General features: G+C 41.8%; 1 protein-coding gene across 5 annotated transcripts in view; it reads right to left on the reverse strand.

Annotated features, from left to right (window-relative positions):
• clcn3 (chloride channel 3) overlaps window positions 1–26,578 on the reverse strand; it is a 64,319-nt gene that overhangs the window by 23,785 nt on the left and 13,956 nt on the right. For 3 of the 5 annotated variants that reach the window (XM_084042484.1, XM_084042481.1, XM_084042485.1), the window contains exons 1-3: window positions 16,591–16,828; window positions 2,664–2,824; window positions 1,098–1,197 (exon numbers count right to left, since the gene is read on the reverse strand). In XM_084042484.1, the coding sequence (XP_083898610.1) occupies window positions 1,098–1,197; window positions 2,664–2,824; window positions 16,591–16,684 (355 nt within the window). In that variant the 5' untranslated portion in view covers window positions 16,685–16,828. Of the gene's footprint in view, window positions 1–1,097; window positions 1,198–2,663; window positions 2,825–16,590; window positions 16,829–21,963; window positions 22,279–26,578 lie in introns of those variants that run through there. The other 2 variants (XM_084042483.1, XM_084042482.1) reach the window with 2 other exon arrangements.

The raw sequence follows: 26,578 nt of genomic DNA on the forward strand, positions 1-26,578 counted from the left end.
TGTGTGTGTGTGTGTGTGTGTGTGTGTGTGTGTGTGTGTGTGTGTGTGTGTGTGTGTGTGTGTGTGTGTGTGTGTGTGTGTGTGTGTGTGTGTGTGTGTGTCTCTCTCATTGGTATGGTTCTTTAAGATACAGAAGTGAGAAACACAAAACATATGGGTACAAAAGCAGGAGAAACTAACAAAACATATGGGTACAAAAGCAGGATTAACTAACAAAACATCTGGGTACAAAGGTAGGAGAAACAAGCAAAGGTAGGAGAAACAAGCAAAACATCTACATGTAGGTACAAAGGTAGGAGAGATATAAACAAAACACCTGGGTACAAATGTAGCCAAATAAAGGCTACGAGCCAAAGGCCAGTAAACTCCATTCACATGTATACTTTTCTAATACAAAGTAATGGTAAATTGGCTTGATACTCAAGTCTTTGGAGGTGTGTTTGTGGTAAGAACTGGCAAATATACATACACATAAACAGAACATGCGTGTTATGTCAGAACTGTGCGTTGCGAAGTCCATTAGACCAGTGGAGACCCAAAAGAGAAATTTGACGTTTGCCCGTGACCCCAACTAGTGAAAACAGCAAATTTACAAGCTCACAACGCGTTGCGAACATGCAGATCTGCTATTTAAACGTTTTTCTTTTATGGTAATTATTTTATTTATGAAATAGGAATTTTAATTGCTTTTAATTGATGAAAAGTTCAGATTTTTTTTGTCTAAACGTTTTAAAATCTTTTGAAATAATCTACATTGTATTTAATGTAGGAAACAGAAAAAAGGAGATATTTAGTTGCGACCCATAACAATTGGTCCCACTGTTTGGGAAACAGTCCATTAGACAGATAACAGTAGAGAGATAAACTGTCTACTGTATGTGTATATCAGAGGAAGTGAGGCAATGTTTGTGTCACCTGAGGCCATGCTTGTGAAAATCACCGACAGAAGAGATATGGTGTGTGTGTGTGTGTGTGTGTGTGTGTGTGTGTGTGTGTGTGTGTGTGTGTGTGTGTGTGTGTGTGTGTGTGTGTGTGTGTGTGTGTGTGTGTGTGTGTGTGTGTGTGTGTGTGTGTGTGTGTGTGTGTGTGTGTGTTACCTGAGGCCAACCCTGTGAGTGTCACGACCAACCATCCAGACCAGGCGTCGTACATGGCCTTGCTGAACTCCCATGCGGACTCCTTTTTCTTACTGTTAATCTAAATGCATGCACATGAACACAAAGAGAAGAACAATAATTATTATAGAAGATTTACTGCAAATAAAATGTCTGTTTGAAGCAGAAACTGTATCAAACTTACACTTGAAGGTGGGTGATAAATAATATGGATGTAAATGAAGTGAATATAAATAATATTTATATCCACTTTCCATTGATAAGGAGCTCTCCATATTCTAGTAGCGGTGCGGTCTGATTATAATGTTCCACTCAGGCAGGTTTGAACCATTAGTTCATGAGTAAAAACATTCACGCTTATCGTTCAAATGAACTATGAACAATTCTAGGAATCCGGGCCTGAACCTCTTCTGGTTTGTACTGTAATGTAGACGTGTTGTGGTTATGGGGCGAGTTCAAACATCAACATAACACAAACCCATTCCATTATTATTTATGCTCACCTTATTTATGTTACTGATTTTATAACAGTTGTATATTTACCTGGGTATTGCTGCTTGTGAGTTTGTTTGTCATCTGATTTTATCCTGTTCTGTACGTGTTGTTATATTGTTTATTAGTAATTACCATCTCTCTGGACATCTACTGTGGCTCTTACAAACTTGAGGTTGAATAAGGGCATATTGTTTTACGTAGCTTTAAACAGTCCCATACCTCAGCCTTTATGTTGAGACTGAATCTGTTTTCAATGGTGAGAAAGGACAGCCCCGATGGTCTTTAAGTTTGGAGGAAAACCTTTCAGCAAGGTCACACAGGCAGAAATATATATTTTGTATATTATGTTTACTTTGGGGACATTGTAGGCAGAGTGGAATGGCGCTTTATTAGTAATGAGTGCACTGTTTCTTGAAAAGAGTCATGTTTGATTTCCTTTATTGCAACAGCTCATAATCGGATCCAAGCTAAAGTGGTTATGGCCGCCTACAGTTAACATGCTCAGTATGCATTAAGCAATCATCAGGAAGGAGATCCCCAGGAAGGAAAATTTGGTTATGAATGATGATCAGACAAGAACAGAGAAATCTGGTATGAATGATGATCAGGAACATCTCACCCTAAAGGGACACGGATAACCCAGAGGATAGTGGCTTTATCAAAGAATGTTCTACCCAGACTAGGGAGGCTAGGGTTCATGTGGGTAATGGACAGTTTTAGAAAATCCCTTTTTAGTACTCAATGGGGTTTCGATTGACTTTGTATATTTTTGGTTGACAATTGTGAATCAGGGTTACCCGTTTGACTTGGTATCGATTACTTGGCACTGGAGACGTCTGTAGGCCTGTCACAATTATTACATAATAATCGGCTAATCACAATTATTTTAGATAATCGCAAGATAATAAGTTATTTGTCATATCTGCTCAGACTGCTCTGTGCACCTTTTGTTTACGGAACCTAAAATAACAGCGACAACTAATTGTCAAGTAAAATGTCATAATCATGACAGCCCTACAGCCACGTCTGTTGTAAGCGTGGCGGTATCCTCACCTTGCGGTGTCTCTCGCGGTCCTTGCATTTCTCGCGAACCCAGTCGATGGTGTGGAAGTCATCGTAGGTCCCCACACCCGGGATGGGCTCCTCCAGGAAGTCCAACAGGTGGGTGGACTGGCTGGGAGCTCCACCCCCGTTAGACATGACGTAGTTAGATGCTGACCAGGAGAGAAGGGGGAAAGATTGATAAGATTAATGAGAACATATGAATATTGGATAAGAACACACGCGCATATAATATATCGTTGCTTTGTTTTTCTCCGTAAATGAATGCCCTACTTGATCATACTACATCGTCACACAAAAGCATAAAAAAGTAGCAGATCCACAAGCTCAAAACGTGGTGTGAAGCGACGCGTTTTGAGCTTGAATCCTGAAAAGTAACTGTGTTGGACATATGAGGTTTCCACCCGACAGAGACGATATACTGTACAATACATGGGCTGGTTTGCTAAGGTTATGTACTTAAACCTTGATTCATTCGATTCCATGTGCATGATCTCACACAAAAGTCCATGTTCATTCATTACTTAAATAAATGAATATGTTCCAATGTTCAACAATGCCAAAAACTTTCGGTTAAATCATTAACACCATTTTCTTTTGAGACAATTAATTGTCAGCCAAAATGTCAAGATCTTGACAGCCCAAATAAGATTATATATGAGCTACACTGCAGGCTCTAGTGAAACACCAGAGATCAATCCAAACTCAGCCGGGCTGTACCGTCTTTGTGAAGTCACCCAGGCCCTCACTTCTGATTCTTACTGAAGAAATAACCTATCCCACAGTCTAGACCAGTGGTTTTCAAACATTTTGTGCCCGTTGCGCACCAATGAGCAAATAAAAATCTGAAGGCACAAGTCTGTATTCACAGCAAAAATAACCAATCTACAAGGTCTCCTACAACGAGACAGTATAATGCCATAGTCAAAATAGAGACACCAGGTTGAAAGTAGTTTGAATAATTTTGTAGGGTATAGAATACATTTTTGGGGTATAGAATTTGCCTCAAAGTACTGATACAGTAAATAAATAAAAATAATTCATACATTTTTGTAGAGTTGTATATGTATATATATATACATTGCAATAATAATGTGTAGTTGTCACAATATCCTAAGGTACACCTGGACACCCCAGATGATTATACTTTAATACTAAATTGGCAAAATAGGCAAATATCAAGTAAGAAAGAGGCAAACATTGTGAAAATTGCCGATTTACAAGCTCACAGCGCGAGGCTGAAAAGTTTGGGAACCCTTGGTCTAGACAGCTCAGGTCTGCACTATTAGAGGACGGTGTATTCATTCATTGCCTCAATTGTCTGGCACATCAGCAACACTGCAAGGCTCAAGGCTTAGAGAACACCGCCTGGCATGGAACACAGCGTGACTCATACAGCTGTAAAACATCAAACCAGGGGTGAAGGTCATCGGGCTCGTGGCTAGATGAAGCAGACGACTCGGTTGGCCGAATAAACGCCTCATCTACAGAAGTATACAGACTGTCTAGAAAATGGCAATTTGCTGTTAAAAAATACTTTACATTTTGATTAGACGGAATTTAATCATGCCTTAGTTGTCCGAGGTTCAAATGAGGTTCTACTATATTCCACTCTGGCCCGGTTCTTTCTTTCTCTTGGCTTGTGTGTGTACGATGATTCAACCTGCTTTTAAAGATTTGAGGCACGTCATCAAATGACAAAACTTCAAAGTCAAGCAGTACAAAGACTGGCCCTGCATACCCCCCCATACAACTACACCACTTACAAAGTCAAGACAGGTTCCCAAGGTTGCATGTTTTCTTTGATATCATAGCTGTCGGGCAGAAACCTTGTACAAATCAAAACAGTTACTTATTTTTCTAAATGTTTCAAAAAATTGCATTATCTATAAGCTGGTAGATACATTACACATGTCACTGGCATACGACAAGAGTATAAAATATAACATTGATTTATGAAAAAAGAAAAGATTAACTAGGTTTCTACCCAACAACAACGTCACAACGATATGCAACAGTTTCTCCTTCATCAAGGAGTCCTTCATTAAAATAAATAAAATAAATAGTGGCAACACCAGTTTTTTAAGTCCTACATGGAGCTGCAAAAGGTTTAAACTACTGTTATCGACAACTAATTTCACAACTTCTTCCTAAAGCCCCTTGTAAAAAATATATGCCTAACCATATAGCCTGCCTTTGCCTTTAGTCTGCTTAACCACACTGAGGTAACAGTTTGAACTTCCATTGGGAGGTCAATGTGGCCTGAGCTAATTTAAGCAGTTAGTCAAACTGGACTCAGAGCTAGGTGTGACTACACACCTGTTGTACGTGTATTGTACACAGGATAAATCAGTCATCCCCACAAACATTCAAGGAGAGACTAGGGCTGGTTATTGCCTACAATCTCACGATATGAATCACGATACAGAGGCCACGATACGTATCGCGATACATGTTGATTTGTCAAACTGAATTCACTACAAGAGCTCTTCTTTATTATTCTCTATAAGAGCCAACTCAAAGCTTTTCGTGTTGCACAAATTAAAACACTGAAGACTTCAGGCCCACAGAGATCTTAGAATTAAAATAAGATAATGTTTGTACTATACAAGGTTCGAGGTTGTACTTTATTGTTACATCTTGTGTACAGGTACATAAGAGTAAAACTTATTTTGGTTTGGCTTCCTTCAGACAATGCAGCAGCATAGGTAATAACAACAATAGAATAATGATAGAAAACGTAAAAAGATTTAAAGAAAAAAGAGAGTGCAAAAAGAGCAAAAAGAGAATAAAAGGAGCATCATCAAATCAAATGTGCATGTGGATAAAAAGAAGAAAAAAACTTGGAATGTTGTATACACCACCAGCAGTGGTGTATACACAGTGTGTGTGTGTGTGTGTGTGTGTGTGTGTGTGTGTGTGTGTGTGTGTGTGTGTGTGTGTGTGTGTGTGTGTGTGTGTGTGTGTGTGTGTGTGTGTGTGTGTGTGTGTGTGTGTGTGTGTGTGTGTGTAACGCGCACACACACACACAAGTTGTGGCCTTGGGGCTTCGTCTTCTCTGGCCATTATGTGGAAAACATCACAGACCATAAGCACAGCCATCTTGATCGACGATCTCTAAGGCAACGCTATCAGATTGCTTTTCTGCTTTGTCTCTACCAATGTAGCAGGGAGTGTTGCATTTTGTAATTCAGTGCCCAGTCATTAAAGGAAAACAGAACATACTTTATGGGCCTTCCTTCCCACAAGACTATAGTTTTAACCCTAGCCTCAGTGAGTAGATATCCTGTAATTATTTTTTATAAAATATATTTTTGGGTCTTTTTCCACCTTTATTGATACTAGTATACAGTAGAGCGAGACAGTTATCAGGGAAAGAGAGACGCGGGAATCGAACCTGCACCTCGCTGTCAGGCTGCATTAGAGCCTATACGCGGTATGTGCCTAGGCCAGCGGTGCCCCCTGTTATTCTGATTGTAACTCAGGAATTCCCTCAGCAGTTTCCAAATGCACCCGACAAGCAGTTATGTAATCTGGCATGAACCATGTTTGTGTTTAGCGACAAGCCACCCTCTGTCATTTGAAACGGGCCAAAGTGACGAGTGTAAACCTAGCACTCTGACACTACAAATATGCGCGAGAGTCCATCACGGACTGAGATGTCTCTCACACAAAGAAACTATTATCTCACTGCTGACAATGAGTCAGAGAGCCAAGTTTATACTGTATGTTCTTCTGGGTGTCCCAAAATGAACTACACAAATGGCAAACAAACAGAAGATTGCATGAAATCAGATCCACAGTCTGCTTGAATAAAATCCTTTGTGACGCACAGAGAACAGCTCCTTTCTCTTGTGCCTATACATACAAATAGAAAAACACAACTAAGGTCACTGCCACTGGTGTGACCCCTTTATGTAAGTGTCTAGCGAGCTGTCCCACAACAAAAGGCATCTATTACATAAGTATAACACCAACAAGAACCTGCATACTAGAGATACTACAAGTTTAACTTTAATTCTCCAAAGTGAATATATTTACCAATACATCCGACTGACTCATCCAACCAGTACAGGCATTGATTTAACCAGTCAAACAGGCACCTGTTTCTACAAGTGAAAAGCAGAGTTTTATGGTTCAACAACCATTGACACTTTTCTTATGCATTTAGAATTAGAATCAAGTTGAAGCCATATCAATTTGAGGACATGGTCACCTTGTTAGGTCTATTCTTGTTGCTCTCTGGCATGACCAGTTAATTTACTGCCATATATAGTGGCATGTAGCTGCTGAACTTCCCAACAACTTGTGACATTATGCCGTTGGCCCACAATGAGATGTTGCAGAGGGCACATCATTAGGGCAGGAAGTAACCTTGTGCCAGCTGGCTGGGCACAGTCACAACTGGACTACCAAGCTTTTCACAGCCAAATACATACAGTATACTGTGTGTGTTTTTATTGCATTTTTTATAATAGTAAGGGGAAGGCTCCAAATGATGTCTGCTTATCTCTGCCATATTGGCTAATAGGGCAGTAAGGGCAAGGGACTACAGTTTAGCTGGTGGCACAGGTTCTCATTTTTTCCCCCTGCACATCATCAGGATAACATAATGCAATAATTTGCCACATAGGTGTTCAAAGTGGAGTGACAACTCTGAGAGAGAGAGACAGAGAGAGAGAGAGACAGAGACAGAGACAGAGAGAGAGAGAGAGAGAGAGAGCGAAAGAGAGAGCGAAAGAGAGAGCCTCAGGATCTTTTCAGAAGGCAAAGAACAGACATGATTAAAAAGGAAAAAGACCTCTTCTCCTAAGCCCAGGATTATAATAACACCACCATGTACATACAACATAACATTTGTCATACTGGTAAACAGAACAACCTAACCAAGAGTAGCTTAGGGTTCAGTGCCAATCATCTTCTCACAGATCAGATGCTTAATTCCATATTGGTGAATGAAAAGCAGGTCAGAATTGGATGAACCAAGACAATGCACAGACCACATGAGAAACAGGGTTTCAGTCAACGAGCAGCGATGCACATTATCCCTATCTACTGTATCTATAAAATGAAGCAATAAAGACTTGATACACAGTCATCTAAAAAATATACTGATATTTTTATAAACAGTAAATGATTTGATTTGAGAATGAGATTTAATTTAAAAACGAGAATAATGTATTTTTCCTCCCCTTTGAAGTCCATTTCTTTAGCTTTTTTCTTTTCCAATTTCTTCAGGAAATCTCTTCTACTTCAGACATGTTACCGTATGAGACATAGCTTGTTAATAAGCCGTATTTCTGACTTCTATGATTGTCCATATGAGCTTTGAGCTGAATTAAATATGAGCCTATCAACTCATCACACACCCTTGTACAGTATGTGATGTGTTGTGTGAAAGTGTGATATGTAGCCAAAAAACTGTACAAGCACAAAAATGTTTTTGGAAAGTGTCTGAGACCAGCCGTTACACAAAGTGTTATGCTAGGAGTGTGTATGGTGCTATTGTTGTTTTATTGTTGTTGTGATGGTAGTGGTGTTTCAGCAGGTGTTTCTCAATGTCAGCCCCCCCACCTGGGGGCAGGCCTGGCAGGGAGATTGATATCAGCACCTTCCATTATGATTTGGGACTGACAGATACAATCTGGACTGTCCAAGGAAAGAGAGAAAGAGAGAAAGAGAGGGAGAGAGAGAGTGTGAGTGAGTGAGTGAGTGAGTGAGAGAGAGGATGATGAGTCAGTTATTCTGACTCAACAACAGCTCCAAGAGGTCTGCATAGTGCATAGCTGGCTGCAATCTGCCTAGCAACACAGAGTACCCAACACAACTGGAGGCAAAAAAACAACACTTGTCTCCTGGTAACACTTGCCTATAGCACTGATGTTACAGGCTCTCTGCACATTCTGCATAACTGTAATCCCAGGTTTCCAGAAGGTGGCATACCGGTTTCCTGTTCAGTTTCCCATAGCTTCATTTGATTGGCTCGGCAGCAGATTTGAACCGGAAACATAAAATATGACACCTTCATGTGTTTTGCAGCCAGTGAAACAAAGCTATGGGAAACTGAACCAGAAGGGTGTGCCATCTTCCGGAAACCTGGGACTACAGTTATGCACAGAGCCTATTGTTTATACGACCCCTAAATCTAATAATGCTCAGTAAACAGGAAGCCTTTTTATTGCCAATCCAAGATCAGCAAGGCATTAGGAAAACAAAAAAAGATATGCAAGAGAACATTTTAAAAGGCTTTGCAGTTTGCATGCATTTTGGGTATGGAAAGGGGCTTGAAATTGCGGCTGTGTTGGTCACATATGCTTAAATACTTTTGGCAATCTCAAAGTAACATTGGGAGCATTTGTGCAAATGCAAATATTAGTTCTGGTGCAACGCTTTTATTTAAAAAAAAATGTCTTACCATAATTGCATCCATCATAAAACTGTTAAGCTAATGCAAAGCTAAAATATCTGCACCAGGATATTGAATAAAGACCCATAGGTTACTTCAATCTTTTATGTTTTACCATTGCAGTTTCATCATTAAAAAAAGCACATTGTTGGAGATCCTTACATTTTGGTGGGTGCCCCTAATTTTTTCAAGTTGGGGGCACCAGTGCTGCAAAGAAAAACTGTTAATTTCTAGCCCTGTGGAGCGAAGCGATTATGACGCTATGGAAACCTCAATCATCAGGGACTGCATTCAAGCACAACACAAGCATCATGGTTCAGTAGGCACACTTGTGTGGACGTGCACAAGCGCGCACGCACACACACACACACACACACACACACACGCACGTTTCAATTTCTCCCATGTGAATCAGCAAGATGTTGTTGCCATTCTGTTCTGCTTGTGTCAGGGCTGAGGACAGGTTTTCACAAACAGTGTTGCTGACAGTCAATACACATGCTCTTGCACTGCTCTTGTTGAACAGACGGACATGGCCGTACTCCTGTGTGCATCAATGAGTAGGAGTGGAGAAATTCCACAAGTGGACTGCTACTAAACTATAACTAGGGCTGGTAGCCTGTTAGTTAAGTCTACACTTACTGCCATGTCAGCCAACATTTCCAAGGATTTGTCTCTGACATTATGTATATTACTAATATACATAATATTAGCAATACAGAAAACAGTAAAAACAACAGGACATACAGTAAGAACACACACAGAGAACTAAAGAAAGCCTAGTCTGACTCTGAACAGATGAATCTTTGCTTCTTTTTAAAAAGGCATCAAATATCAACAGTGTTCACAGATCTTAGCTGAGGGACAGCCAGAAGACCAAGTGACCTAACAGCGTCGTAAGGACAGAGTATATCACTAACGAACATGCAGGGCTCTGTATGAGAGTAGGAGAACCTGGAAATCCATCCTAAATTTTATGGGAAGCCAATGCAAAGAGGTCAACATGGGTGTGATGTGGGACATAGCCTACTTATTGCTTTGGTGAGAAGCCTAGTAGCCTCTTTCTGGACCATTTGCACTATGCAGGAATTAACTGGAAATACCTGCAGTTGGTTTCAGAGCTACCTGGCAGGGAGATCTCAGTGTGTGAAAGCTGGGAGAGCCCATTCAGGGTTCTTTCTTACCCATTTCAAAAGGCGTCCCTCAAGGATCGATTCGATTCTGGGCCCTGTTCTATTTACCCTATACATAAACAACATTGCTTTGTCTCTAGATGGTTGCCAAGCCCATTTCTAGGCAGACAACACCATTATTTATTGTATTGCTGATTCTGTCCAGCTTGCAACTGAGAACTTGCAGCTTTCATTTAAAGGGACTACACCATGAATTTGAACTTTTTCTTCTTTTTTTGTGTGTTTTTGGTCTCCCCTACCTCTCTTCTATCCCCAAAAATACACCAGTTTGAACACTCAGGCTTTGACAGCAAATCTGGGGTTTTCTGTAAATTGGTCTCAAAACAGGCCAAACTGATTTGGTCCCTGACGTGAACAATTCCTATATTACATATTATTATTTTTTAAATTCATGGTGTAGTCCATTTAATGCACTTAAGGACTCACTTAAGAGCTGAAGCTTGTACTTAATGCAGGCAAAACTACATTTATGTTACTTTCTAGGGCAAGGGAAATTGTCTACAGTAACCTACGCATTACTACCTCAAATGGATCCAATATAGAAAGAGTTGCTGAATACAAGTACCTTGGAATCTGTCTTGATGACAAATTTACATTTAAATGCCATATAGACAATCTTGCCAGTAAACTAAGGCAAAAGATTATCTTTTGTTTACAGAAACAGAGCTAGTTTCCCAAAGACATGCAGGAAAAGGGTTATTTCTTTCTATGAGGGACAATGGAGATCCTTTATGGGAATGCTGCTCCTTCTATCCTCCAGCCCTTAGATACAGTTTATCATTCTGCTCTGCGATATGCATCAGGTGAACATTATAGGACTCATCACTGCATCCTGTAGGATAGAGTGGGTTGGCCTTCCTTGACTGATAGGCGAAAGGCAGTTGATGGGACTTTACCACTGTATATTAAATCTCTGATTTAATGGAATCCTGCAACACATAGGACACGCTCCAATGACTGGCTCATGCTAAAGGTCCTCAAAGTAAAGACTGAAATGGGAAAAAACAGCCTTTTGTTTTAGTGCCTCAACCACTTGGAATGACCTACAGCTTAATAAATTAAAGATCTGTTCCCCCATAACATACGGTCAATTTAAATCTTTGATTGCAGACCTACCCACAAATGTCTGCAACTGCTTCTAAACTTGTGTTTAAGATAGGGGGAAAGTTTCTGTGTTTTGTTTTGTTTTATCATTGATGTGAATATCGATGTGAATATGAAATTGTACTGTGATGTATCTCGCCGACGCTGCAAATGAGGGCAACCTCAATGTCTTTCGAGAGTAAATACAGGTTTGAATGAAAAATGAATGACCTGCTGAGGCAAGTAACAAGCACAAATACCTTTAAGCCCACAGCACAGTGGTGTGGCCGTTGAGCCGTTTGGCAGTTGCCAATCGATTTGCTTGCCTAACAATGCCAATTTGCTTGCCTACCAATGCCAATTTACCCAGGTGCAGTTGCAGTTTGTCCATGACTGTCCTTAATTGTACATTGTTGTATTTTGCCCACGACTTGCTGGTCGGTGCAGTGGGAAAAAGAGAGTTGTTGTATTCCAGGTGATAGCACATGACAATTTTCAACGTGTGAATATGTTGATAAAACTCGAAGCCTCCAATGTTTTTCAGGTTAGACAATATAAAAGAGGAAAGGGACTCACTCAATACATTGACTAACTTTAGGAACCATAATGTCAGGAGTAATAATGAAGTTACAAATTATTAGCCATCTATTCCTTGAACAAAAGAAAAAACATCAATTTGTGAACCAGGCTGATGAGACCATCTGCATAGCAGTGGTAAATTACAATAAAAGCTACTAATAATGTGTCCAAAGGTGTATTGCTCCTATTAGAACAGCTCCTGGTAAAGTAGGCCTATAATGGCTGCTAGACGTAGCCTAGATAATGAAGTAGATCAACAGGACAGAAGGTCAGGACAACATAAGGTCAGCCAGGCTAGGGTAGGGTTAGTCTGCTCAGGAGACATGTGACCAACCTTACAGACACACCTACAGTAACAACCTCATTTAAGCCTACAGCAGTGGTCTTCTCCTGTGTACCACAGGGAGGTGGTACACAGAGGTGGTGTGCAAACCCTAAACGCACTAGCTTTAAATTCATTGATGACATGATAGTGTATATTACTTTATTTATCCTGTTTTATGTCTTATAACGTTTTTATTGAGTTTGTACCAATTTGATCATTTTATATTTAGCTTAAAGTCTTTTTTTAAACAAATCGGTATGATGAGTACTATATTCATAAAATATAACTAGCAACTAATAATATATTTACTGTATATATATATAACTGTCCCTACTCTACCATTGAACATTTTCGACCCTGGTCGAAAATGTCAATAAAGTTAACATATATGAAGCAGACTAGACCATCTAATGACCCAGACTGCTCATTAGATGGTTTGCCATTTTTATTCTAGTTCAGACATCATTGCAATTACCTCTTTCTGTTGAGAGAGAGAAAACAGACATAAAACTGTAGCTTGAACTGCAAAGCAGAAGAGGAGATAAGAAGAATATACGTATGCCTGGATGTAGGGCTGCACATTTAATCTAAAGTATTAAGTAATCAATAATCAGGATTTTATGTTTTACAATTACTAGTCCATACCCGTGGGGGGATATGCGCACATGATCTGGCAACCCGGGAGATAGTTTGTCCCATAGCTCGCGGGGCCACTTTGTGCCGTGCTGCGAGCTTGTACATCTGCTATTTTTGAATAGCCAACGCAAAAATCTAAAATGACACAGACCTTTCCCTTTCCCGGTTTTAATGGGTTAATCACACAAAAATACTAATTAGGTTTGATTTCCAGCACCAGCCTAATCTCTCAAGAACAGATTCCGACCTGCGGTGGAATCTGTCGGAGCGGTTCGTCCTAACCAGTGCTCATTGGATACAAGTGGGCGTGCCTTCAGATCAGGAAGTGGGCCGCGCTTTACCCAATCAAATGTAGTGGGCGGGATTCACGTGTCCATCCACCATGATCCACCCTCCCCCCCTCGAAACTAGCCGAAACTAATTTAACAGTAGCGTCCTCGGAGCGGACAAAACCACGGAAAGATATTCACATTTTAAATTACTCTTTCATCATAGAAACAAGTGGGCTTATAACCAAAACCATCCATGTTCTCTGGGAGAAGTGGTGTTAGTGTTCCGTGTAGAAATATTGTTAGTGGGAATGAAAACATGGTCGCACCAACCGGAAGTGATGCGCTATAGGCAGACATGAAACCGGTGTTTCCCTGCGCACTAGGCTTCCATTTGCCTCCGGCCAGACCCCACAGACAATGATCACAAACAGCAGAGGTCGCTGTTTGTCATTTTCTGTGGGGTCTGGCTAGCGAGACTAGCACCAGCCTTATGCTGCTTATCATCGCTCCTCTCTCTACCCCTGGCCCACCTTCCTATCTCTCTTCCCTGTCATACTTAATAATCTGTACAAAAAAAACATTCTGGGAGGATAAGGAATATAAAAGAGGATCTGGGATTGTCTTGCTAGGGACATTTTGTCTCCGTTCGCTCAACCGTGAGAATCTAAAAAGGCCTGGAGGACTGACATGCACACACGCATAATATGCACACCAACACATACACAGTACACACATATGAAACGTTCACAAGCACACACTCATATTGCACAAGAAACATACTGGAAGTAGCTATGTCAGACACAAGGGGCGATTTGGCACGACTTTACAAATGTCTCACATGTCACCTCCTCCATTTCAGGCATACACAACCCTCACTGTGTGCAGTGAGGAGAAACAGGACCACATGTTACCCCAAAACGTTCTCACACAGCTGGAAGTGGAACCCTGTTGCTTGTAAACCACAACGTAGCATGCCCACACACAGCAACAGCAGCCTGGTCTCCAAGTATGTACGATTTACAATTCAGGCATTTAGCTAAGCAGACACTTAACCACTTAAACCCCAACATCTGCGTCATGTTGTGAGCTTGTTGATCGGCTATTTTCTGCAAAAGCTTTACCCACAATAAGAGAAAAGACTAGTATAGAGCCCTGAGGGACTCCGTTCAACCATATGGGATTTAAGTGGTTTTCAGAAAACTCACCTGATATTCTAGTTTATTTGAAGCACCACATTGTTCTCTTTGTACTCTACTTACAGTATGTGACTATTTATCTTGTCATGTTGACTAGCGTTCATGCCATTTACTGTGATTTCGCACTTACAAGTCGCTCTGGATAAGTTACTAATGCCTAAATTGTAATGTTAAGTGCGAAATCTTAATGGCATCTGCCACTGCCTTAATCAGACTCACATGTTCCTCCAAAGGAATTAAAATGGAGGCCTATGGTATGCTATGGTAGGCTGAGAGTATAATTGTGGTTATTGCTTACCTATTACTGTAGGCTTAAGTATAAGCCTTTTTACAGTACAAACACAGTCAACACATGCAGCAAATTCACACACTCACTCACTGACCAACTCTCTCACACATACTGTACACACTCTCCCTTTGTTTCACAAACATGTTCTCCCACTCTCTCTCTCTCTCTCACACACACACACACACACACACACACACACACACAATCTCCATATCTTTGACACATCTCCTTTTAGCTGTATCAATTCTTTCCAGAAGTTAGATTGTATCTCTTTCTCACACACACACCTGGACATCGATAGCTTTTACACACAACCCAATTGACAGCATTGAATTGATACAACAAAGTGTCATGCAGAATCCTACAGGGTTATCATCTCTCTCTCTCACACACACACACACACACACACACACACACACACACACACACACACACACACACACACACACACACACACACACGAACAGGTGAACGGTCACGCACGGCCAAGACTGCTCCCAGAGAACAAACAGCAGCAGACAGTCATCATTACATCAGCCACACGGCCATTACGTTATTACACCACAAGCTAAACCCTAGTAAACCTCCATATATAACTCGTCTCTATGAGTAAACCCCACGACAACACACTTGAACCTGCGACATCATTCATTGTGTATGTCTTATTATTATAATTATGCGTGCCCATACGGGCAAAGACGTGGGTAATGATGATATCACACAACACAATTGATCATTCTATACTCCACAGTAGGACTACACTAGCTCTGGTCCAGAGCGTCAGATTTCGAGTTTTCTCTAACGCACTGTTAGGAGCAGGTGCTATTCCCATTGACTGAAACTTCCACTACTGTGGCGTAAAAAATAAAGGAAACTATTTCGCACCTCATCAAAACAAGGACTGTTTTGTGTTGTTGAAAGACTAATCTCTACGGTGGGAAACGTCTCAGGACCCCACCTTCTCTGTATAATACATGTTTTGGGCAGAAAATAAAATATATCTGCCAGACGGAAATTATTGTATTTACTCACCTGCGCCCTCTACAGATCTGGTCAATGGGAATTTATATTGACCAGATCTGTAGATAGCGCAGGTGAGTAAATAAAATGATGTCAGTCTGGCGGAAATATTTTATTTTCTGGCCAAAAAGTGTCCTGGGAGGTTCCCCCACCGTGGAGAGTAGTCTTTCAACAATACAAAACGGCCTTTGTTTCATTGATTAGCAAAATAGTTGTCTTTATTATGACTAAAGTGGGAGACCTCGCACAGTTGTGGTATTTTCAGTCCATGGGAATAGCATCCACTCAAAACAGAGCGTTAGAGAGAACTCGATAACGCTCTGGACCAGATCTAGGACTACACTAGCCTTGGACAGGGGCGGACTGGCCATTTGGCGTACCGGGCAAATGCCCGGTGGGCCGCTGGGCCAGTGGGCCACTGGGCCCAAAAAAAAATAAATATTATTTTTGCTCCCGTTTTAGGATTATTACGGTCATTTCCGGGTTTAACGGCCCACGGCCCGTTAATGTTTGGGCTGGGATGCTTTCCAGCAGGGGCCTCAGTGCGGCTGCAGAGTTCATGTGCAGGGCTGGGCTGAAACGGTGAAACGCGCCCCCCCCCCCCCCCCGTTGACAAAACGGCCCGGGGGGTGGTGGGCCGGTCCAGGCCAAAATGCCAGGGCTGAATTTTGGTCCCAGTCCGGCCCTGGCCTTGGATCAAGACTATCATAGATGTATTTTATCGATTACGTCAGACTCGATCAAAAACATCTACGGTAGTCTTGATCCAAGGCTAGGACGACATGACAGTGTGGCTCGCCGACGACAAGAACAGATCTACAAGCTTTAACAACGCGTCGCAGTGAAGATCTGCACTCGTCACCAGTAGCAGGTGTCACCCAATGGGTGTCACAGAGGGAATTGGGGAAAGAGGGATTACCTCTTTTGGGCTGTATCTCCTGCAGAGGGATGGTGTCCCCTCCTCCGCCGTCGTAGGGCAGATAGGGGTCTGCGGACACGTCGTCCGACTCCATGTTGACAACAACGACGACACCACCTCTACCCCTCTACTACGAGAGCGAGGCTAACGGCTAACGACGGCTAACGCCAGGCTCTTATTGCTGCGGCCAGGCAGGCAGGCTGCCATGTTTACCCGGAGAGAAGACTGACTGACTGACGGCCGGAGGAGGGAGGGAGGGAGGGCTGTTTGGAGCTGGAGCCTAGGCTGAGTGCGCGTGTGTGTGTATGCCAGCGTGCGCGCTTGCGCAGTAGTCCCCTGTCGCTCGCTGCCCAGCAGAAACCTCGCATCTCCATAGCTGCAAGCGAACCCATTGAGGCCTGACTGAGGTTCCGATACTACAAATGTCTTCTAAATCCCAACAGTTTTCTGAAAAACATATGTTTCTATATCAGTGGTGCTCAGACTTTTTCATGTCAAGGACCCCCAAATGATATGTATTTGGCCGCGGACCCCCATCTAAAAAAAAGATTTGAGTTAAAAATGTTCGCTTTAAAACAATATATATTCAAAGATTTGCACACATTTTCACGATTTTTCAAAAATAGCAGATCTACAAGCTGGTAGAGCGCACTCGGTGCCGCGCTATGAGCTTGTATATCTGCTATTTTTGAATAGCCAAAGTGTAAAATATTGCTTTTTAGCTCAAATTAAAATGTGACACAGATGCTTCTTCAGGTCTTAATTAAGATTATATTTTTAATATCTGGACTCTACAGTTACAATACCAGCCCTTGACAGCCCATACATCCAAACAGAAAAGCCCTATCGGATTGTATTAAATTACGTTGAACTCACCAACATTGCCGATGTATGGAAAGCTTGAATTAAAAAGTGTTGGAGTTTGGAAGCGCTCGTGGGAAATCACTCAACTGTCCTGCAGTACCACCTGTTTCAAAATCGCACATAATGCAGGTGGCAGCAGGACGTTGCGAAAACGAGCGCTTCCAAACTCCAACACAAAATAATCACCTGCATTGAATTTATTGACATAAAGTAGATTATCATCATAACATGTTTACGGTGGATTTTTATGAAACAAAATACTTTGCAGATTGAAAGAGGATAATTCAAGCTTTCTGTACAGCTGCAACTGCAATGTTGAGTGGTGAGTTTAACGTTTACACATTTAAGTGTGTCTGGGTTTTATAAATATTGAACCAATGAATATATATTTCGTTTTAAATAGCTTGTGGCTAAATGATAACTACATTTTCTTTTTGTCCATTTACTGAAAAGTAACAGTTTTGGACATACAAGGTTTCCACCCGACTGCGACAGCAACGCTATGCTCTCTGCAGCAGCTGACTTGACTGACTGCTCGTAAAGGCAAGAAGGGGGGTGCTGGAAGAGAGACGTCATCGCAAGCGCGTCCGCGGAAATACGCGCGCGCGCGCGTTGCTGTATTCAAAACATAGAATTTAAAAGCATGCAGCTCGAGGAAGCCCAGCCAGGCAGCCTCTGTGCCAGTGCCTTATGTGGGAGAGGTCATAGTGGTGGAAAGTAACTAAGTACATGTACTCAAGTACTGTACTTGAGTACAAATTTGAGGAATTTTTACATTACTGGATTTTTTTCAATGTTCAGTACTTTTACTTCTACTCCACTACATCTCAGGGGCAAATATTGTACTTTTTACTCCACAACAATTATTTGAAAACTTTAGCTACTAGTTACTTTGTAGATTTGTATTATTACAAAACGTGCAATAAACGTGCAATAACCAGTAGCACTTTATCACTATATACTTAGCAGATCTACAACGCTTTGCAGCACGTGAGCTTGTATCTGCCATTTTGAAAAGATTTGTATACATTTTGAACACTTGTGAAATAGGACATTCTGCATAATGAGTACTTTTACTTTTGTTACTGTAAGTACATTTTGATGCCAATACTTTTGGTACTTTTACTCAAGAAAATGTTGAATTCCGGACTTTTACTTGTTACAGAGTTTCTATATTGCAGTATTGATACTTTTACTTAAGTAAAACATGCAAGTACTTTTTCCACCACTGCCATAGTGTGTTGTTAGTCACTCACACACACAGGGGACTTGGCAGTGCAGAAATGGATTAGTCCATTCCAAGCAAGAACAGGGGGTGTAAAAGAAATAACTTGCTCATTATGCACTGCAGTGGAACGGATGGGTACTAGAACTGTACTGTGTGCCATGCAGTCGTTCAGGTGGATAATAATATCTCTATAGGTCTACATAAGCATAGGTAAATCACTTGACAAATAAATACAAAATAAACTCTGGTAAATGAATGACTGAAGTCGGTGTAGATGAGACGAGGGCATATAGGGGCAGACCATCACAGTCGTGTTTTGCAGAGAAAATCAATGTTGCTGAAATTCATTTAAATGCACATGGTAAAATGTATTCATAGTACAGCGAGACTCGACACACACACACACACACACACACACACACACACACACACACACACACACACACACACACACACACACACACACACACACACACACACACACACACACACACACACACACACACACACACACACAGAACAGTGTTATGGAACACAGCAAACCCCCCAAATGGAAACAAGCCCTCAGGGCTTTTTGTGTTATCCTTTTAGCATCATTGTATAATCGTATCGCTGTACTTTTAATAAAGTATTTAATCATCTTTTTTAATGCTATGCTGATGAATTGAATACATAGGACCACAATGGAAACAAGTCCCCAGGACTTTGTTATCCTTTAAGCCTTAATGCCTGACTGCACCTCGTGCTGTTTACATTTCTGAATAATAAAGTATTCAATCAATCAATAAATACGGCTGTAGCCGAGCGGGTAGAGGCCGACTGGTAATCAGAAAGTCACCGGATCACCTCCCAGCCCCTCCATGTGTTCCTGAGCAAGACAGTTAAGCCTAACTCGCCACACACACACACACACACACACACATCATAACTGTCTAAGCAGCCATCAACTGGGTGGAGCAGTAAGTGGAGCTGTAACTGAATTTCCCCAGTGGGACAAAAAAAGGTCTCACTTTCCTTTCCATACCCTTGTTTTCTATTCTGCTCACCCTCCCAGTGTCCTTTGGTCTCTCTTTCTGTCTCACAGCTTGACGGGACATTTAACAGGTTCATCTGGACACATAATAGACTCTAAGTATGTGTCTTTATTTTAATACAAAGCTGGACCCTCATTACACAATGTTTTTTTTACGGTGTGGCTCTGTTCTCTGTCTGTCCAAGGCTAGTCTTACAAACCACTAGATTAATTAGGGTCAAATTTCTTGTGCACGCTGCGAGAAGGCCAAGGAAGTAACTCCAAGCATTTCTTTTCACATACATTTAATATTTTTTGAAACATTTGATTTAATATTATTATAATATAATGGAAGTCAATGGCTGTGGGATCGAGCTGAAACCGTGCCCAAATTTCGGAGTCATACGTCATAGATGACCGATGTCACAGACTGTGAAGTAAGAGGTCCTCATGAAGCCATGTTGTTATTAGACCCCGTCTTGTTTTAAGTCATCTCAACCCTTCCTAAACCTGTCTCCTCCACTCACATACGATACGATACAACTTTATTGTCAGCTTTCACCGAAATTTGCTTTGTGTCCATGACGTCACCGCTCAAGATACAGGCAGGACATACACAATACATTACACAAAGTACATTACAGGACATACATCACAGAAGCAGACAGAAACAAGAACAGTAGAACAAATCCTTTTGGTTTACCGACTTTGGTTTAAAAGCCGAACAGACTGATGTACAAAAGAGTTCTTTAGCCTGTTTTTCTCATATTTAGGGACTCTAAACCGCCTCCCGGAGGGCAACAGTTGATATTCATCATTTAAAACATGTAAGGGGTCAGAGGAGATGCTCTTTGCCAGTCTAAGCATACTATTGATCTGGGCCTCTTTAAAGGAACGTAACACAGCCTCGACTGGCCTACCAACTATTTTAGCGCAGATCTTAATTTGGCTATACAGTTTGTTCTTATATACCACTAGAGTTTCGGGGGGCTACGCCCCCCTCAACCCCAGCCGCGCACGGGGCCCAGCGTGGCCGCGTGTATATTGGGGTACTCAAATTGCTGGAGTAAAACTGTGGAAAAGTAAAAAAAAAAAAAAAAAAAAATTTGAAAAAAATATATTTTTGATGTTTGAGGGGGACCCCCGCGGACCCCCTGCTGGTCGACGGACCCCCTGTGGAGTGTTGGGCCGCGCGGGGACCCCCCTGGAACATGGCGGACCCCTTCGGTGTTTTTTTTTTTTTCATGAAGGTGGTTGCTTGTTTCTGGCGCTTGTTTTTAGAGAACCTGGCATGCCAACGACTTGGCAACCCGACTTGTTTGTTTTTGTGTTTGGGATGAACATGGCACGTGAAGGACGGACATAGTGTGATCGAGACATGAGTGAAGTGAAAGTAACGGCCTGGGTGGAACAACGGAGGTACGTAAGAAGGGGGGGGGGGGGGGGGGTTGAAGCAAAGGAGCTGCGTGTGTGTTGGTGTGGAGGAGATGGGCAGAGTGCAATGGCGGCGCAAGCCAGCGCATGCTGCCGCACGTTACACCAGAAATGGTGCCTGGAGAAAATGGTGACCAAAAAAAAAAGTTTTGAAAAAAAGGAAAAAACCCCCGCAGCGGCTGGCTGCTGTTGTGGTGATGAGGTCGTGCGCACGGTAAACGGTACGAAGCTGCCTCCCCTTCCGTTTTGTCCGACATTTGGTGAGTAGAATTAATTATGTTGCGCGGTGGAAAAGGTGTAGTGAGCAGTGAGATGTCCCCTACGCGAGGCGTAAATTCAGCGCGGCCGCCGTGGCGAGTCAGTTGGCGACATGTGGTCTGGCGGTGCGTTGTTTATTCGATAACAGAGCTGTGGGGTGTCGACACCGAGGGTGCGGAAGTCGGTCGCCATTTATATAGTTAGATTGATAGGCTGTTAAACCAGGCCGTGCTACAGTACAACATCACAGTTTGAACAACAGACGTATAGAAAAGAGACAAGATCTGACTACTAGCACCAAACGATCTTAGTCGGTGTAGTAGTCCATCTTCCTTCATCACTTTAAGTGAAAGCTATAATCCTATAATCCTAGATTAAAGCTAGTAGATACACCTGGTCAATCTATTTAATAGACAAGGCTTTCTTAACATGCTGTAGCTACTGGACTAAAACGACTAAATCCACATTTATTGCAGGTCTTGCACTTTAACAACATGGTATTTCACATCATGATATCAACTACACCCACCCCCTCTCCCCTCTGGAGTGCCACCTCAGACCAGCGTGGCCCTTTTACCTTTCTGCAGAGATGCTGTTGCTAAGCAATGGCATTGGTGATGTCAGCCATGGTTTGCACGCTCCTTTTTTTCGCCCTCACAGATGTCCCCATCAGAGCAATGTTAAAAAAGCAGCAGTCACCGTCATGCATTGGGGACAGGAATCACTACAGTCACTGCAGTGCAGTGCAGTGCACGGAAATATTAACCAACACAGATCCAATTCTATGGTTCTATCACAATTCCACAATCAGATTGTCCCAACAGGCACTCCTTTGCTCCGTTTGTTTCCTTTCCATTCTTCTCGTCTTTTAAGCCAACTTGAAGTTGCAGCTATTCCAAGCTAGCTTGCCTCAAGCTACATTCACACCCTGTTGCCGTGCACAAGTGTGAGTGTGTGGGGGCTTTAGATAATGCTCATATGAACCCACCCAACACCAAGGCATAAAAATAGCCCCTCTGACACAAGGAGCCAGTAGCACTGGACTATGTATTCTACATGTAGCTAATGAAAATGCTACAAGAGACAAATATGCATCTACACATTTCCTGAAGTGCCATCTCATGCTACGTGGTCTGTCAGGCTGCCAAACTGGTTGGTGCTCTCCTGGCCGTCAAACACAAAGACTGGCAAAGACTGGCAAGACTGGAGTGGGTGTGTCCAGTCAACAAGACAGTGCAGTAGATTCTACTGTAATTAAGAATAACACAGCACTGAGCAACTGACTGCGTTTACCCACATAATACACCGGACCTAATGTAACGTCTCATATGTCAACGTCTCGTATGCCATGTGTGTGTCTGAGTGTGTGTCTACAAAACATTGTGTAGAATGCATGATGTACTAACCAATTATTATTAGCCCGTTTTGATCTTAGTGCAAGATGGATGGGGTTTACTCCATTAAGCATCTTATCTCAAATTCTTATATGGCACCACCAAGTACATTTCAACCTACATCCGCACTTCCACAGTACACCTGCACTTGTGCCCCGGTCTCCACTCATCAGCAGGTATAGAGCTTAGGGCTGGGCAATATGACTTCAAATCAATATCACCATTATTTCAAACTTTTGCCTCGACTACAATTAATGACGAATTAAATAGCGAAAATTACTGATGTACAAGTTCACAACAAAGAATAATGCAGGGTTAAGTGGTTAATCAGACTAATCAATTTAGTCGATTATTTAAAAAAATCTATTCAAAATGTGTCCATCAGTGACAAAACATATGTATAAACCTGTTTCACAAATATTCTATTAACCTACATGGGCAAGTCGGTTACTGGTAAATATGGGTTTGGATATATTTTCGGTTAATTGCCCAGCACTACTACAGCTGATAGATCACAGACTATTTGTGACTACCAGACATCATCACACTTACTGGCATATCATACACAGCCACTGTATTCAGTATTATACTGTTCCAATTTACCACTACTAAATATCATACACAGCCACTGTATTCAGTATTATACTGTTCCAATTTACCACTACTACATATCATAGCATCAAATGTTTGGGAAAACTTGGTTTAGGGAATAGAGAGACTGTCTGGTAATCAGAAGGTCAAAGGTTTGCCTCCAGGCACCGGCTATGAGACGAAGTGTCCCTGAGCAAGACACTTAACCCCTAACTGCCTCCCCTCGAGCGCTCATCAGAACCATCTGAGCAGCCATCAGCAGGGTGAAGCTGAAAAGTGAATTTCCCGCATGGGATGAATAAAGTAATCAAAATAAATATATACTACTGCAGCCACTTATGTGACTGAGCAATTATGTATATGTATATACACGAACAGCATGCACGCGAACACACGCATATACATTACATTATACTGTAAATATGTGAGCGCGCACGAGAGAGAGAATTATAGCCTCACAAATCTCGTGCAAGTGCTTTTTTCTTTCATTTTATCCTATTTTGCAATGCATACTATTTGTTTTTTTGCTTTTTGTTTGTTGCAATTTTCTTATTCGGCCTATTTCGAGCTCATTGTAATTTCAATGTTTGTACACATTGCTGAGGTCGTAGTTCGTATATGAGATTCTCACTGAACAGCCTGGACAAGTCAATTCACTACGTAGTCTCCCCCATCAATAATGCACAGGCCAGGTCTAGTCTCTCTAGTCACTGGTACACAGATCATGTTACACAACAAACCACAGCAGACAGTGAATGGCACAGTACGTGAGTCTATGTTGGTCTACATGTGGCCCACTCATTGTAAAAACTAATATGATTTATATTTCACTTCAAATTAGTCTATCGTTGCTGTCAGGCAGAAACCTCTTATCTCCATATTCTAACTGTTTTTTTATTTTTTGGTAAAAGAATGCCCTACTTGATCATACTGCAGCCTCACACAAAAGCATCAAAAGTAGCAGATCCACAATGTCGAAACACGGCGCGTTTAGAGCTTGTAGATCTGCTACTTTTGCTATTTTTGAATTTGAATCCTGAAAAGTAACAGTTTTGGACGTCTCTGTCGGGTTTCCACCCGACAGAGACGATATACAATGCAGTGTTAAAGGATGACATTGGCACTGTTTAACCCGAATCCTATCCTAGCCATTCTTTTGTTGTGAGGTCGTGAAAATCGGACTTCGAACAGAAGCAGAAGGTGGAAAACCAGGAAAAACTCGGCCAGCCTACACACAATGATGTGTTTTATGTAGGCTGGCAGAGATTTTTCAACGCCTACAAAGCGAGCTCTTGAGACACAGAACCCATTATGTCAGATTATACAAGTGGTCCTGATAAAGCAATGTCTGTGTTATGTGCTATAACTCTCACCAAAACTTGATATCTCACCGTTTAATTCACTAAGATATGAAATGTGTATTAAAACTGTTTAAAAGCAACACTTGCTATATATCGTCACTGTCGGGCAGAAACGTTGGGCTTATCTCCATATTCTAACTTTTTTTCTTAAATGAACGCACTACTTGATCACACTACAGCGTCACACAAAAGTAGCAAAAGTAGCAGATTCACAAGCTCAAAACGTGTCACTTCGTACCACGTAGACGAAGATCTGCTCTTTCGCGATTTTTTAAATTTGAATCCCGAAAAGTCAGTTTTGGACATATGAGGTTTCCACCCAACAGAGACGATAAATAGCAACATGCATTTCCTTTTTTTTCCCCAGAAAACTTAGATAGTATTTTAGAATCAGCCTCAGGTCTTAATGGGTTCATTTAATTTATTATAACACAACCGTCCTCACAATAGGACGATAGGATACAGGTTAACAATAGGGCAGGAAACTTGCCAGCGCCTTTTGCTTTAAAGTTACATTAGTTGGTAATAACAATTAGACTGGCTACATGACACAATAAGCTATTATTGCTATTTTAGTTATTGTTAATCTCCCACCTTGGTTATTTGATGATAATTAGTGTTGCTACAAAGCAGGAACATATGTAACCATTTCATATCCATCCATTATCCTCTGAAACAGCAACACAAGCAGCAACAACAAAAGAAGCTGGTCGGGTTAATAGCTAAATAACAGAGGCCTACAATCACATGTTAAACATGTGACTTGACAAGTCATTAAAACTGAGTATTACCCTTAGGTACAGTAATACACAGGCGTACAAACATATTCAGCTTCCTTGCAGTTGGCTGTTATGGGCTGATCTTGCCTGCATCTGCCTGGGTAATAATAGCCTCAAATCACACCACTGAAACAGCACATTTCAATAGGACGGAATACTAGTTACACTGTGTATATAAAGCATCCTCATCGATTCCTGGACAATGACCGTTTGTTGGTTCAATATAGGCGTGTTTAATGGAAGAAAATCTGTCTTGTACTCCACAGTTCATTTTGCTGCATCGCATTTGTGCCTGAATAAACACAACGCACACACACGCACACACACAACACACACACACAAATTGGGACAATGAGAATATTGTATGGGTGAAGTATCTCTCTGTCTCAGTGCCGGTGCTAGGTAATTTGGCGCCCTAGGCAATATTTTTCCTGGCGCCCCCCCCCCCCCCCCGCACCGCCACCGTTTTCTGCCACAGCGCCACCTAGATTCTGGAAAAAAAAAAAGAAAAAAAAAGTTTTTTTTTTTTTTTTTTTTTTTTTGCGCCCCCCCCCTAGTGGCGCCCTAGGCAACTGCCTACTCTGCCTAATAGGGCGCGCCGGCTCTGCTCTGTCTCTTCTTAATAACTCTGAGACGTGACTCTGGGAATGAAAAAATAAGACAACTGGAGGGCAGCTAACAAGGAAGACCAGTCCCAATTATTGTACCCTTATCATGGAACAATAAATGGCCTTCTCAGTGTGCAGGCACTTCAAATAAGTGCACACACACTACGTTGGGCAGCGTGACAGCCAAGTGCCAACCAATCTCGGAACCCAGACACACACTTAAAAGGAAAAACAACGACCTCTGCTGTTCTTCCTCCTGAGTGTGACTCTGGGACAATGGCGACGCAGCACATGTCCGCAAGGAAACGGGGTTTAAGTCTGCCTTCACCGCTCCACTTCCGGTGGTGAGCTTGCGTTTTCATTCCGACTAGATAACATTTCTACACGGAACACTAACACCACTTCTCCCAGAGAACATGGATGGTTTTGGTTATAAGCCCACTTGTTTCTATGATGAAA

This window comes from Gymnoscopelus microlampas (assembly GCF_963454915.1).
Source record: "Gymnoscopelus microlampas genome assembly, chromosome: 19".
NCBI classification, from domain to species: Eukaryota; Metazoa; Chordata; class Actinopteri; order Myctophiformes; family Myctophidae; genus Gymnoscopelus; species Gymnoscopelus microlampas.